The sequence below is a fragment of the Nanorana parkeri genome, unplaced genomic scaffold (genome assembly GCF_000935625.1).
Source record: "Nanorana parkeri isolate BGI_ZX_2015 unplaced genomic scaffold, ASM93562v1 scaffold101, whole genome shotgun sequence".
NCBI classification, from domain to species: Eukaryota; Metazoa; Chordata; class Amphibia; order Anura; family Dicroglossidae; genus Nanorana; species Nanorana parkeri.
In genome coordinates, this window is record NW_017306369.1 from 778,770 (window position 1) to 795,900 (window position 17,131).

Here is a 17,131-nt window from a genome sequence, read left to right on the forward strand (position 1 = left end):
AGAGCGAGGCACTAGGGTCCAGTCTAAGTACAAGCCAGCTGAAATGATCAGGTAAGTATAACTCTTTTTGAGCACCTAGAAACAAACGAGCAGTTAACCCTTGCAGTTCAGGGGTAGCTCCACTGCAAGGGTCAATAGAAACTTTCCCCGTTCTTTTTACAGAAGAAAACCAGGATTTTTAAATTAACCCTTGCAGTGGATCCTGTCTGCATCTGGGCATGGACACATGGACCCACACGGATGTGCAGTTCGGGTGTGTGTATGACAGCGTACAGCCGTGTCCTCCCATAGAGAAGAACAGGCTGCTACACGGTGAATGGCCCGATACGTGCATGCACGGATGTGTATGTCCGACTTAACCCTGTGTGGATAAGGCCCTACATTCATGCCATCAACATGACTAAGTTAGATTTTTTTTTTAAAGCATACATTTGATACCAATACTTTTCTTAGTTACCATCACTTTTCTTAGTTACTGTATTCTTTATAAGCAAAATAAAGTCAATATTAATTCTTAAAAAACCTGTCTCAAATACATCTGGTCATCTTTAAACATAATATAGGGTTTTTTCTTTTTACTAGGGTGAGGAAAAGTGCAATGAGGTAAAACGAAAAAGCCACATCAGTAAGGTAAACCTTTATTGGACTGCTCCAAACTGTCAAAAAACTAACTTTATTGGTTGCTATGGGAAAAAGCAGATCACTGCTATTTGTTCATTGTGACTAAAACCTTTGTGCATTTTTCTATTGATGCTCTAATGCATATAAGTGAACTGCGATCTTTATGGGTTCGCTTCCATATAATAAATACTTAAAAATCCTATGTAAAAACCATCCACACAGCCTACTTAATTATTCAGCACACCAGTAAATTCCTTTCACCAGAACCAGCATTTTAAGTCAGTGACCATACCTTTGCGTGATTCCATAAACTTCTTTGCAGATGACCTGAAGCACTGCTCGATAAAACAAGGACTCAGTGGGAAGCTTGTAAAAACAAAAAGTAAAAAATGGGCAACATAATTCATTTAAAATATGTGCAGAACTCAAATATTCTTTGAGCAATTGTTTTGTAGAAATGTATAAATGATCTGATATTTAATATCTCTGAAGCAAAACCAGATCCATTTTTAAAAAAAATCCAATATCAGGTTTATTTTTTTTTTGTTTTTGTTGATTTGCAAAATTTTCCCAGCGGGTGTACGGGTAGGAATATGTGTCCCAGCAATTATAAACACAATAATTTTTTTTAATTCTAGGAAGCCTACCATTTAAAAGGGTGTATCAGAATATCAGAATAAGTACAAGAATACTAGTTTTATGGCAGCATGGGTAAGCTTACAGTATATATCCACTTGGTGGCCAGGGCCGCCATTAGGAATCATGGGGCCCCATACAGCCTACCTGGAAGGACCCCTTCCCCTTTGGTTACCCAGGGAAGAATAAGGTGGCCCATGTAGTAAATTGTGGGTGTGGCAAAATCATACTAACAGTGGGAGGGGCTTAAAATTTGCACCTACATATAGAATGTGGAATTATGTACACAGTGCAGGAGCCAGGAGTAAATGATACAGAGTCCAGGGGTCAGGCTTAAATAACACGGGGTGTATGCAGAACACGCATAAACACGGTGCACATTCATGGGAATGGGGCCTAACACTGCTACCAATTTAGCTGGAAGAACAGGGGGTTATAATTACACAATGTAAAACAACCCTCTTTCACCAGCTTTATTATTTTGACAGTGTAAAGATTAAAACCCCCAACCAAGGCTCAGTTTCTGTACTGCTTCCAGTCCCCGCTGTCCCCCAGCATACAGAGGGCTGTGATACCTCAGTGTGTGCAAAGTCCTCTCCTCTCCACACTACACTGAGGAGAGAGGGGAGGAGAGCACTCTGCAGTAGACTACGGAGGAGGGAGGGGAGGAGAGCACTCCGCAGTACACTGAGGAGAAAGGGGAGGAGATTACTCTGCAGTAGAACGAGGAGGAGGGAGGGGAGGATATCACTCTGCAGTACACAGAGGAGGAGGGAGGGGAGGATATCACTCTGTAGTAGACTACGGAGAAGGGAGGGGATCACTCTGCAGTAGACTGAGGAGGAAGGAGGGGAGGAGATCACTCTGCAGTAGACTGAGGAGGGAGGAGAGCACTCCTCAGCACACTGAGGAGACACAGGACTGAATGCCTTGACATGTTTGGTGTCTATTTACCCGACGTGACCCCGTCTATTATATTAACCAAAAAAGTGGGTAATATTAGTTGTTTTATAACATAATGTAAAAAAAAAACTTTTTTTTTTTCAAAATTTTCAGTAATTTCTCCTGAATATAGTAAAAAATAAAACCACCAGTGGTGATTAAATACCACCAAAAAAAAAGCTCTATCTGTCCCCAAAAAATGGTATAACATTCATTTCAGTACAGCGTTGTATGACGGAATAAATGTCAAAGTACTGCAACGCTGAACACTGAAAAATGGCCTAAACTCCTGGTCTTCAAGCGGTTAAACTAACAAGTTGCTGGGTATTGGCAACATCATTGCACTACATTCATGTTAAATATATTCTTTTCCGTTTAGCTCTTAAACCTACACATAATAATGCATGAATGCTATTAACAGCTCTTTTACATAAACAAAGTTAAGCAATGTCATATCGCATAACAATCAAAGCTGTAAAACAGCATACATGCCGAAGTGCTCCCAAGTTTGTATGTATCTTATCAGTTATCGTAAGCAGATAGGGAACTGTAAGTTCACATTTAGGTTATGCATGAACTAAAATCAGAAAGAAGACAGATGCATGAAATTCAGTAAACGAAACTACTTACCCCTTGGCCGACCGCAACACGCTCTAGAGCCTTGAGTAGGAACAAAAAAAGATAAGGCCCATTTGTTTATCATTTTTGTCAGACAATGTTATAAATGTACTGGCAGAGTGAACAGATTAATTATGTGACATTAAATAAACACAAACGCTCAACAATGTGTTAGCCTTGTGTGTAAGGTTGTTAATCAGGCCTTTTATTGCTTTTTTAGTTTATTTTAGGCAGCTGAAGATAGGAAAAACACTTTCACAAAAATGTAGAGTTCCAGACTAGAAGAAAATTCCATTAGACTTGGCTATGTGCCTAACACATGACAGCAGCCAATTCTACACACTGATTTCATACTTAAGATTTTTTTTTCTGTCTCCATCAAATGACATAATCAGGTAACTTGATATGTTTACATAGATAATGTTTATTTTATAATGTAATTACTGTGAAAATAGAAGTGTGTGGAAACAATTTGGCTTATTTGCATTGCTTCATATAAACATGACACTGGTTTAAGGATTTAGTCCTTCCCTAAAGGAATATACTCTGCTTGTCCAAAAAAAAGTCACCACCTGGATTTAGGTAAGCGAATAGGCAAGAGCCTTCCAAAGGATAACAGGTCGAGGTTCAGCAATATATGTGCCAAAAAATGAGAATGAGAAAAACTAATATACTGTATGACCAGTTTTTTACATCAATGGATTTTTTGTTCCTTAACGGCATGGGCATATTCCATGATGACAATGCCAGGATTCATCGGGCTCAAATTGTGAAAGGGTAGTTCGAAGAGCACGAGACATCATTTTCACACATGGATTGGCCACCGCAGAGTCCACGCCTTAACCCAATTGAGAATGTTTGGGATGTGGTGGAGAAGACTTTACAAAGCAGTCCAACTTTCCCAACATCACTACAAGATCTTGGTGAAAAAAATACTGCAATTCCGGATGGAAATAAATGTTATGGTAAATGCGTGCCGTAATCAAAGATAAAGGCGGTCCAACAAAATATTAGTGTGTGACTTTTTTTGGACAGGCAGTGTAGGTACCCACACACACACAAACATTTATTATTGCCAATTTAACTGATCATAGCAGGAATGAGAAAATAAATCTGTACAATTGATTAAAGAATGCCAAACGTGTGCAGACAAGCCCGATCTGTGTGGTATGGACTTTCCTAACTTACTTCTCATTTCCCAAAAACGGGGCTCTGCACAACAGTCAGTCAGATGACCGTTCTTAGGTCTGTGAATACCTGAAGTGTGGCCATGCAAAGCTCAAAAACAGATCAAATGGCTGTTTTGTGCATTGCAAGAAACAGTTGGGCCATATGTAAGTGCTTTTCCAAAATGTTAGAAAATCTCTGTGCAAAAAGATAACAGATACTAGTTATTTATACAGAAAATAAGAAAAAATGTTTTGCTTGCAAATAATTGGATGATGGAACTCAGCAGCTGATCATAGCTGGAACTGGATAATATTCCTGTAGATCTTACCTGTTGATCTTCCTAGTTCCACTGTGTATACTGTGGATTACCAACAGTTTGCACAGCACTGGCCCTCCTTGGCTCATGGACTACAGGACTGTTATCATCAGTATGATTAAACAGCCTCTTATTAATGCGTTACAGTGTTGTCAGCCTGGAGGAAGAGGTTAGTTGTTCCTACCAGGTGACGTCATGCTCAGTGAATGACAGCTCCCAAATCGTACCATTGACAGTAGCTGAGGGTTTCCAGGACTGCTTAGATTTGGAGTTCTGAGTGAGCAGTGACATCAGTTCAAACACATTTAGGACTAGTGAATTCAGCTCATTACTTTTAAACACCATATTATACATCACAATTCAACTTTATGTTTAATTCCATTGTTACACCATTTTAAATTTAATACATAAAAAAGCACATCTGTGGGTAATTCACAGACACCAAAAATGGACAAAATCATTTTGCTTCCAACTTCACAGAAAATTAAAAGTGTTATTCAAAATCTTAACACAAGTCATATTTTGAACATTCCAAATTGATCAATGCCTAAGTCATATCTGGATCTCTCTCTGCATTCTACGCCTAAAATCTATTAACACTACATATTTCTCTGGCACTACTGCCTGTGAATGTCAGGGGGAAATCAAAATCAAAGTCAATATGCAAACAAAGGCAAGCTACAATGCAAATCTATAAAAAATAGAACAGATGGATGATACAAAACGATGGAGCGATACAATCTGATTTTTATAACATGTACAACAATTTAATTGTTTGTAATTATTGTACTATAATGGTCAATCTACTTTTATGATGAACCATAAAAACAGAGCTAGACAAGCTAACCAAGAGTCTTTTGAAATATTGATTAATATATTAGATTTTATGACTGACCTGTGTATATGGGTGAGTGATAGTGTTTTGCTTCAAGCATCTTTAAAAGTTATGGAATAATTTGTTAGACTGTTTCTGGAATGACACTCTAGTTTACAGTGTAAAATCATCTAATAAAATGTGGTGTCCAGGTGCAAGAGAGTGTCTTGAAAGAAGCAGAAACAAGAAGACACACAAGAGCGCCACAGCCAATGGATGTTATAAAAATGAAGTGTTGGAGAGTGACAATGTTGCACTCAATAGAATTGAAAACGTGATAATAAGTAACGATAAGTCGATCAACAGAGCCCTCAATAACAGCTCTCCCAAAAGGACGGATTATTCTTCCTTGCCTCTAAACCTGGATTCATGCTGCCATTATTAGACACCTGTCCACTGGACCCAGCTGCTGTTTTCTCCACCGCCTAGGACAGTAGATTAACCTGCCACCACGGCTCCATCTGTACATCAGACAGGCTTCTTTTCACACACCTTCATGTAAGTGCAATTTCAGTCTTTCTCATCGCTGCCACCCTTCTTGTGTTGTGGTAGTGTACTTTTTTTGCAACACACACACACACACACACACACAGCCATCAGTTACATTCCATTCAATGTTTTCTTAACAGGACAGAACTCTCCTCCACAGGCCGATATTTGTGGTTACTTGTTATCGAATGTTCAATTCTATTGAGTGCAACACTGTTACTCTTCAACACTTAAAGTGACATTAAACCCTCAGATTTTTTAACATAAAACAATACTGTAATGTGCGCCTTACTGTAATCCATGGTAGTTTCCCTTCTCTTTGATGCTCTTCCTTTTAAATCTGTTCTCATGCTTGGAGAGAACTTCCCTTTTCAGCAGACTGCCTTGTCTCAAACGGTGTCTGTGTACACGTTTCTATAGGCTGTAACCTGAGCCAGCACTACAGGAAGAGGCCCTGAGCTGAAAAGGGAAGTTCTCTCCAAGCATGAGAAAAGATACAGATTTAAAAGGAAGAGCATCAAAGAGAAGGGAAACAACCATGGATTACAGTAAGGCACACATTACAGTATTGTATTATGTTAAAAAATCTGAGGGTTTAATGTCACTTTAATTTTTATAATATCTATTGGCTGTGGCGCTTGTGTGTCTTTTCTTGTTTCCAGTTTGGCAAAATACTTTCACCTGCCCACAAAAAGAGCAACATGCCACTGTCCCCCTATTGGGAATATACAAAACTTCTCCCCCCTCCCAAATTACCCACGTATCAGATGTGCTCAACACACACTACTTTTGTTTATAGAAGCAGAGACAGTAGACTATGGATTTGTCAATAATGGAGTCTTGGAGATATAAATATCCAGCCTGTAATATAATCTACCAGTACACACACAAAAGAGTTTTACTGCTTTTAGATTAAGTTAGTCATTAAAGCCCAACTCCAGGTTCTCATGTATAGTTTACTAATTTGTATTGAAATAATAGTCTATCATTGGAGTAAGCTTAGAGCAGTGACTACTTTACAACACACACTGAGACCATGGGGAACCAAAGTAGCCACCCTCCAGAAGGAAGGACAGTATCAGCCCAAATTCAGAGATGATTTGAGCATCCACAGCCGAGTGATACACAACTAAGATACATTTTTGAATATAGTTAGGATTTAGTGTCACTTTAAGTTCATTCATGGTCTATATTACAATCCCCATAGGCTTAAATGTATGGGACTTTATGACACGGCTTGTTGCTCCCGTTTGTCAATTTGGCCCTGCTGACTTGTTTTACATTTTCTGGGATTGTTCACACATTTTGGGTTATTGGTCCTGGTCCATGACCTACTGCAGTGCAAATTGGTTATCTTTTTCCCTCTCACCACGTCAATTATGTTTTGGGGTATTATGGAACTGTTTCTTTCCCATTCTGTGGAGCGTTCCCTACTTTGATTGTTGTGCTTTTATAATTCTGTTATGTTAGAAAAAATGGCAAACTCTTTTTCTAGAGATGTTTAAGAGTCTGTTGGATGAGGATGTCCCTAAATAAAAAATGATTATGAGATTAGGGCTTGTTCCAGTAAATTCAGAGATATGTGGTCCTTGGCTTTTCCTTGACCAATAACGTACGTGTGAACATTGGGATTGTCTTTCGGTTTTTAACATTGTATATTACTTTGGCGCTGGGTGTTGCCATCTGAGAACTGTATAGCAGGGGCTGGTGTAGGTGTGTGTTGGTGAATGTGTGTGTGAGTATATGGGTGTTGTTTTTTTGTTACTTGCAACCAGTGTGTTGCGGTTGTTGAGGTTTTGTTTACCCTTCTTTTTTTTATTGAAATGTTTCTTCAAAATTCTAAATAAACACCTTTTAAAAAAAGAATGAGCCTAGCGCATCTCCATGCACATATTTTAGTGAATGCTGCATTATTTGCATTTCAGCACAGGTGCTTTGTAGAGTGTGTTGGGATGAAATTGTTACTACAACACTCTGGTGTGAATGAGCTTCAGACCTAATTTTTTAGAAAACAAAGTTGGTTAATGAAAATTATATCAGGCATCTACACACATTACAATCTGACCATACAATTTTTGTACAATCAATTTTAGATTGACCAAATCTATGTAATAGGAGGACTTACCTAATCCATCTAATCAATCTGCACCCAATCAGGCAGGTCCTTGTACTAAATAAAGTAGTTGTTGGTAGATCTAAAGGACATTGCACAATCAGATTGTAACATGTTTGGTGAGCTTTAGGCAGGATTTTTACTTTTTAAATTTAAAAACTTTGAAATTGAGCCGTGGGTCACTTTAAAGTATATGGTATATAATCCAGTCTGTGAGTTTACTCGTGTGGAAAAGGGTTGCTAAAGCATACTACAATCTTTCATTCAGGCAATAGTGAGCTACTACAGACTGAAAACTTTCACTTTAAAAAAAAAAAAGAATATTTAGCCTGGATCCTGTGAATCATAGCTACAGGCTTCAAAGAAAGTCAGATTTTCTGAAATGATGTTTTACTGACTAGCTACATCTACAGACATAATATTTTGGCTACAAAACGTCTGTTTTAAATTGAATTTGCTGTGTACATGACTTGGTTTAGCATGATGGAAAGGATCTGTGCTCAACAGTTGTTTTTACTCAAGTCTACAGCAAACAATCAAAAAACATTAATATTGACAAGTGGCTTTAAAGTCACAACATGGCAACTTACCAAACAAGCTGACATTCTAGCATTCCGACCAATGTGGCAGCCCTTCTCCTTCAAATACTTGCTCATAGGAAATCCCCATGTTCCACTTGTATCATCTGGAATACAAATAGGTTAAATATACAATAGGGATTCTCTAATGTGTTCCTTTATATCCTGCATATATACCAGCAAAAGTCAACCATGTTTACAGTCTATTTCAATAACTTAACAAGATAGACACACACTGTTCTGCTTAGGTTCTGAATGTTGTAGACATTCCAATATTATGTCTTTTACTCTTAAAAGCTTTTTTTTCTTTATTTTGAATATGTAAACAGTCTATTATTAACACAAGTAGACTAACAATATACAAGAACTAACAAAGAATGAATTCCTTAGACAAAATGCATGCTGTCCACGTTGCAATAATTCATATTATGCCATGAAATTATCCATATTTAACACACTCTTGCTCTGAACCACACACAGCTTGGCAAATCTTTACTAAGTGATTTATGTTTTTCTGTTTACGTTCATGTCAGAAGCATGCTCCAGGTCCCTGATCTGTTTTCTTCCAGCCTGGAGCAGCTGCAAAGCTCTCAGTTGTTTCTTCAAAATGTTTAGATTTATTTAATTTCCAAGAGCATCATTTCATTTGGCTCACTTTTATTTGGGTGCCTTATCAGAAAAAAAAACAAAAAAAAAACAAACAATGGAATGATTGATTAAAAAAAAGATCCGAAACCAATTAACGCAGGCCATAAGCAAAAAAAGATGGTTATCGAGATAAAAAAAATTGCATCTGAAATACATCAAAGTGGCTGTGAGGGCATAATATCAAAACATCCTCAGGAGATTGCTAAAGTTACAATTACGAGTAGAGCTGTGTTCTTAACTCATCAGAACATATTTATTCTTTCTCTCCTCTGTACTTTTGTCAGGGCTCCAGACATTTTAATAAACACTCATCCAGACATATTGTGATAAGGTAAGGAAAAAAGTGTTTATTGCAGAAAAACAAACTATAATTCACTTTTTCAGAGATCTGGCTTCAAGAGAGAGAAATGATTGGTTGCTATGGATTACGAATATCATGCGTATGTTTTTTGTACATTTCCATTAGCCTGTTAAACCTCTTTAGGAAATAAATGCAAAATAGCAAATTTCTCAGAACATAATATTTTCAAAGTGCCAGGCTGAGGTTCATGATAGATGACAGGTTGTTCAAATGATATGTGCTATGCACATATGCCTTTCAATTAAAGAAATGAAATGCTAAATCATTTAGTTTTTAATGCTTACTTCAATGTATGGATTGACTAGCTATACCCAAAAAGCCACAAAGTCTTTCTGTTGTCCAATATACCTACAAATGGTGGAATGCGAAGCAGAGGCTTCCTTACAGGGCCAATCGAGGATTTAAAAAAAGGGAGTTGTACACCTGGACTACATCCAGACAGGAAATTTCCTTTTCATGAACTGGAGCGCGATAGAGGGATGGGAGAACAATGTCCTGGTTAAGGTGAAAGGCAGAAACTATCTTAGGCAAGAAGAATGTCCTGGATCTCAACACAACCTTGTCCCTATGCAAGATCAAAAAGGGTTCTTTGAAAGATAAGATTAGAAAATCAGACACTCGCATTACTGAGGTGATGGCTAAAAGTAAAACTACTGGGTATACTGATCCCGCCGACCAACAAAAGAATCCACTGCTTGCAACAGGGGGGTCCTGAGCCTGAATACAGACCTGTCTGTTGTTGAAAGGCCAGGATGTCCATAATGGGAGTCCCACACCTGCAACACAAGTCCTGGAACACATCTGGGCGCAGGGAACATTCTCCTGGGTCCAGGTGCTGCAGGCTGAGGAAATCTGCCTCCCAATTGTCTAACCCTGTATAGTACATGGCTGACAAGAGTAGAACATGAAGTTCTGCCTAGGAAAGGCTCCACTCTACCTCAATTGGATGTATGCCACTGCCATTGTGTTGTCTGACTGAATCTGGATGACTCTTCAACAGGGTGGTCCAATGCTGAAGGGACAGCCAAATCTTTCCAAGCTCTAAATGTTTATTTGTAGAGGGAATTATTGCAATGACTAAGTATCCTGCGCCGATACGGTGCCCAGAAAACGCAGTCCATATCCCATCACATTCCTGACCGGAAAAAGTCCAAACTGATTGGAAATGGGTGCTGCAGTGAATGCATGTGGTGCCACAAACAGGTCAGCAATAAAGAGATCACTGGCACTCCAAGGTTCAAGAATGTCAAACCTCCTTTATTGACATCTTAGGTCTCACAGTGTATAGCTACGTTTGGGGACTTAACCTGGTTACTTCCTCAGGCAAACAAAGTGACAATCATCAAAAACTCAGTGACTGCTATATACAGTGGGGCAAAAAAGTATTTAGTCAGCCACCAATTGTGCAAGTTCTCCCACTTAAAAAGATGAGAGAGACCTGTAATTGGCATCATAGGTAGACCTCAACTATGACAACCCAACAGGCTTCCCAACTCTAGAGCCAGATTCCTGAGCCACCAAGCCAAGGATAGCCTGGTCTTTGGTGTCAAGCGAATTGACCTTCTCAGACACAAGACTGGCTTGTCTCATGACTACAGAATTTTGTGTTGCTGATGTCTGGATTTAAATTAAGTGAAGTGGATGAAGCCTTGAAGAAGCCCCAAAACCTGTTTGCAGAACTGGAGAGTCAAATGGCTTCTGGACTAAAGAGTTTGAGTATGAGACCAGAGGTTTCCTTGGTGGAGGGAGGCAATGGTAGATTTTCTGGACTAGAGCTGAAATTTTTGGATTCAAATGAAAACATTGTCGAGATCCAAGATTGGGCGAAATGATCCCTTTCGGTTTGGAAACAGTGATTAGGCTGGAACCATTTTGCTACAGGAACTTGGGCAATGACACCTTGATGCAGAAGACCTGAGAGGGCTTAATGAAAATCTGCTAGTCTGTGCAGAAACACAGAAGAGGAAATGAAGAGGTGGGCAGAGAGCAAAACTATTCACAGCAAAAATTTAACACTGCCGCCATCTGATCCAAGCATTTAAAAGCTAGGGATTAACTGCAGTAGTAGCTATATTTCTTTTAAGGGATTTAGGCCAGTCAGACATGGTCTGACCAACTAAAATCACAGCTAGGATCAGATATATAGCAGGACCCACCAGTTAAACAAAGAGCTCTGCAAAACACTTGGGAAAACAAGCAACTTATCAAGCTGCTTGCAATCTCCATATAGAAAAAGTTGGAAAAGTGAAAAGAAATTCTGTTTGAAGCAAACTTGTGGTTAGAAAAATATGGGTGGCCAAGGCTCATTGATGTACATGGGGAGCGAAGGTTGGCCCCTATATAGTCCAATCTAATAGAATATCTACTGTAGCTCAAATTGCTGAAAAAGTTAATGCTGGTTCTGAGGAGGCAGTGAGATGCTTTGGGCAATTTTCTAATGGAAAACCTTAATCTAGCCATTCAAATGTTGCTTTGACACATGCCATCTACCTAAAAATTGTTGCTGACCAAGTACACTCCCCCCATGGAAATGGAATTCCCTGATCGCAGTGGCCTCTTTTAGCAGGATAATGCGCCCTGCCACACTTTGAGGAACACAACAACGAGTTTGAGGTGTTGACTTGGCCTCCAAACTCTCCAGATCTTAATCCATTAAAGCATCTGTCGGACGTACTGGAAAAACAAGTCCCATCCATGGAGTCCCCACCTCGCAACTTACAGGATTTAAAGGATCTGCTAGTGACGGCTTGGTGCCAGATACCAACAACGTATCTTCAGGGTTCTAGTGGAGTCCATGCCTTGGCAGGTCAAGGCTGTTTGGGCAGCAAAAAGGGGGACCTACTCAATATTAGGCAGGTGGTCAAAACAATATGGCTGTTTGGTGTATATGCTGTGTCAATTTTATTTTATTTTTTTAAACATAGTTTCTCTTTAAGGTTTGTACATTTTGTTTGGCAGGTGTGTAGCATGTTCGTAAGATAAAAGCCGGACGGGCCGATGTGCGGAAACGCACACTGCACGTTCAGCATTGCGGTCATCGAAATCCCGCCCCTCGGTGGGGCGGGCTTGCGATCATCGCAAGTACGATCTGTCTGTCCAAGATAGGCAGATCGTACGTTTTTTTAATTACCTTACAACCATCGCAAGACAAAAGTCTTGCGATGGTTGTAAGGTGTGTGCCCAGCCTAAATTACGGGTTTGTGTCTGTACCACCCTTGATTTATCCTTCTGTTTTGGTTCATGGACAATAGCACAGATTACATAAGGAAGAACATTGGATGCTCTTTTATACTGTATCAGAGGCTCACCAGGGCAAGAAATGGCCACATACAAATCCTGGTACTAATTAAGTTGGAAATACATGGGCATGGTCGTTTTCTAAGGGTTAGGTACAAGTTCGTAATAGTTAATGGGGTGAAAACAACAATCATCTTCCACGTAGTGAGGAAAAAAAAAAAGAAACATTTTCAAGAACGAATTAAATTCAGTATACAGTGAATGTGGTTTCTGTTCAATATATTCTTTCTGAGGTTGAATGTTAAAACCAAAGGACATTTCAAATGACATCCATCAGATCTCTGATGGTATTATCAAATATTCTGACAGGATTTTTCATATAAATATTCGTAAGAATTTCTAACCAAGTATACCAAGCTTTACCTTTTTCCTTGTGTAAGACTGATATAGCATGAACCCGACCCCTCTTTCCGCCTATAGGGGTTCTCGCAGAGAAAAAAGAAAACATTCACTTTTCTGAAATTACACTGAGCATGTTATGTGGTCAGATGGAAAAAGCACTTAGAGCAGTTATTCTTTAGTTTGCAAATGCATACTACACTACATGTAAACTACATATTTAGAACAGAAAGTGTTTATAGTGTGGAAACATAAGGTTACCATTTAAGACACTCTGGGACAGCATGTTTTAAACAAAACAAAAAACAATTCATAAATCATTACATCCATCTTATGAAAACTAAACATTTCTTTCCTCACAAGATTAAAACAGATGTAATATAAAAGTATGTAATAAACAATGTTGTCTCCAGCTAATATTAAGGGTGTGTGGTTCAGACGTATAACTGGCTGCTCTGTTGTTAAGGCATGTTTTGCTTATTTTCCATCATGCACCTGCCTCTATATACTCATTCAATATGCAATAGGGAACAAAAATATATTTACATAAAATATCCCACTAAAAAACACATACAGGACTTGCCCACACCCCAGAAAAAAATGCTTATAGCAAATTTTCTCTTTTTCTAAACACAAAAAAGCAATCTATGGCTCCCCCTATATGTTACAATCTGACTATATATTCTTTGGATCTAACAACAAGTATAAAATACAAATTGATTGGATATTGGTAACATTAGGTAGGTCCTCATATCACATAGTTTTGGTTAATCTAAAGATGATTGCACAGACATTGTATGCTCAGTCTGTAACAAGTATGGTAAGCATAACTTTAGCAGTCATCCTGCCCACATGAGTAGCTCAGTAAATCACCTTTGACAAATATTCATAGTGCAATCACCAGATACACTTGAAGATTGTCATTAGAAGCTCTTCTAAAAGGGCTTGTTTACCCAAGTTCCAAAGGGGGCGGCTGGCACAGAGTTCTGCTGCATGCTTAGCAGTCCCCAACATCAGGCAGATACATCAGTGGATTGAGAAATATAACTCTTTACACATTGGTGTTCAAAGAACAAACGTTATGTTGCATTGCAATAAAAGGAATATGTTCATGTTAAAGCTGAACTCCTGCTTTACATTAGGGCTACATTCACACCTTATGTTAAGGTGTGTTTTGAGATCCCTGCAGCAGGGACCTACGAATTCCTGCGGTGGAATCCCAAATATACTGTTTAGAAACAACCACTGGCACCCATTCAAGTTTATGATTTGAAAGCAGCAGTCCGCTAACACACCGCATGTAATCATATGTGACATGATTACATGCAGTTAGGAATAGGTTACTATTCCTGGATGCACGATAGATACATCCAGGGATAGTGATCTCTTCCTAACTGCATGTAATCGTATCATATCCGATTACATGTAGAGTACCGGCAGACTGACACATTCAAATGCAACTGTGTCACCCAATTATTAACTTGAACGGATGACAGCGGCCGCTTCTAAATGGCATATTTGGGATTCCTGCCACAAGCATTCCTACATTATTGCCACAGGAATTTCAAAACACACCTTAGTTTTGCTCAGTTGTACAGGCTTCTCTCTCATGGAAATTGCTTACTTGCTGCACACTCTGAGCATCTTATAGTGTGCATTACAAACTGCTTCAAATTAGATACAGCCCACCCCTTTTCCGGACTGGCTATAGACCAGAAGCAACTAGCCCTTTTCTCTCCAGCTTGATTATCCATGGCTTACCTCATTCATTAGCGGGATCTCTGTTCCTTCAATCATGGAGGCTAAGCATCACACATCTGGGTGCTACCTACAGTCATGGCCAAAAATATTGGCACCCCTGAATTTCAGATAATGCACCACTTCGCACAGAAAAAAGGTGCAATTACAAATGTTTAGGCATTCTCATGTTTATTTCTTTTATTTGTATGACACAAAAATGTGGGGGGGGGGGGGGGGAGGGGGGGGAGCCAAATCTGACATATTCCACTCAAAACTCCAAAAATGGACTGGACAAAATTATTGGCACCTTTAAGTTTCTGTGGAAAAGCATGGACAATCTTAAGATTCCAAGTCCATCTCCAGAGATCTTAAGGCTCAGTCACACTAGATGCAGTGCGTTCCGGCCCGATTTTGGCCTTTTTAGTGAGGTAGAAGGGGGCGTGGCGGGCCATTCAAGTGAATGGTGCCGTAGCCACGCCCTCCACCCGCAAGGCACATTGTGCCTGCAGTCCGATCCTGTGCGGTTAAAAATGCTACAAGCACTACTTTGATCGCACCGCACAGGAGTCAAGACGTTTACAGTCCATGGCACTGGCTAATCTCCCTGGATGTGAACGAAAGAGAACAATTGATCAAAGATTGCAACGAAGGATTGTGCGAATGGTGGATAAAGACCCTCCATCAAATTCCACACAAATTCAAGCTGACTTTCAGGCACAGGGTACAACTGTGTCAGCTCGCACTATACGTCGCCATCTGAATGAAAAGAGACGCTATGGTAGGAGACCCAGGAGGACCCCACTGCTGACACAGAAACATAAAAAAGCCAGATTGGAGCTTGCAAAAACTTACCTGAGGAAGCCAAAATCCTTTTGGGAGAATGTGCTGTAGACAGACGGAACAAAATTACAGCTTTTTGGTAAAGCACATCATTCTTATGTTTTCAGAAAAAGAAATGAGGCCTTTAAAGAAAAAAATACAGTCCCTACAGTCAAACATGGTGGGAGTTCACTGATGTTTTGGTGTTGCTTTGCTGCTTAGGGCACGGGATGTCTTGACTGTGTGCATGGCATTATGAAATCTGAAGACTACCAAAGAATTCTGGGGTGCAATGTAGGACCAGTGTCAGAAAGTTGGGTCTCCATCAGAGGTCATGGGTCTTACAGCAGGACAAGGACCCAAAGCATACATCAAAAAGCACCAGGAAATGGTTTCAGACAAAGCGCTGGGGAGTACTGGACTGGCCAGCAATGAGTCCAGATCTAAATCCCATAGAGCACCTGTGGAGAGATCTCAAAACAGCAGTTGGGGAAAGGAACCCTTCCAGTCTGTGAGACCTGGAGCAGTTGGCAAAAGAAGAGTGGTTCGAAATTCCTGTAGACAGGTGTATGAAACTCATTGATGGTTACAGGAAGCGATTGATTTCAGTTATTTTTTCCAAGGGCTACCAAATATTAATTGAGGGTGCCAATAATTTTGGCTAGTCCATTTTTGGAGTTTTGCGTGGAATGTGTCAGGTTTGGCTTTTTTTTTCTCCACTTTTTTGGGTCATTCCAATACAAACAAAATAAATAAATATGAGAATGCCTAAACATTTGTAATTGCTACAATTTTCTGTACGAAGTGGTGCATTATCTGACACAAATGCTGAGGTGACAATAGTTTTGCCCATGATTGTAGGTTGGTCTGCAAGCAAATGCAACCTGCCTAGGAATGCCCACTCCCCCTGGCAGACATCCATCTAAAGCATTTTAATATTAGCAGAACTCTCCCCAAGAGCCAGCCAACTGTCTGTATCAGGGCTGAGAGCTCTTTAGAGGAGTACTGAAGGAGAGTGTTTTGATGTTTTCAGGAAGTACTGTACAGCATCCCTCCCAAAAGCATGATCTGCCTGCACTGCATCACTGAGTCTAAAGTAAGGTATGTAACTAAAAGAGAAATGTTTTATTAAATATTAATTGATGAAAGGAGAAAAGAAAACCAAAAAAGGCAAAATATAAGCAGAGTCCCAGATTAGTTATAACAAAAACTTCTATTTTATTATATCAGATGGAAATCACATTAGCTTTAGTAATTAGATCTACAAACTTCTCAAGAAGAAAACAACAAAGATCTGTCCCAGGGTCCTATTTGCTCTCCTAGGTACTGTGTATATTGACACGGTTTTGTGAACACTTCCCCATATATTTAGAAAAATTAAACACAAAAATGTGTTTTTTTTACAATGTGAAATGCAGTCTCACTGTGAGATTGTTTGACTTTACCAAGCAGTGGCAGAAAAAGACTGCCAACATGACATCTGTCACACACACTGTGTAGCCTAGGCTTGTGCAATGCATTCTGGGAGCTGTCAAGATTTGCAAACCAAAATACTCTTTCTGAACTGTGC

General features: G+C 39.5%; 1 protein-coding gene across 1 annotated transcript in view; it reads right to left on the bottom strand.

Annotated features, from left to right (window-relative positions):
• Nucleotides 1-17,131, bottom strand: part of METTL25 (methyltransferase like 25) — a 107,850-nt gene that overhangs the window by 39,602 nt on the left and 51,117 nt on the right. Inside the window, exons 6-8 of the mRNA XM_018552908.1 lie at nt 8,370-8,464; nt 2,830-2,859; nt 914-987 (exon numbers count right to left, since the gene is read on the bottom strand). Coding sequence (XP_018408410.1) covers nt 914-987; nt 2,830-2,859; nt 8,370-8,464 — 199 coding nt within the window. The remainder of the gene's footprint in view (nt 1-913; nt 988-2,829; nt 2,860-8,369; nt 8,465-17,131) is intronic.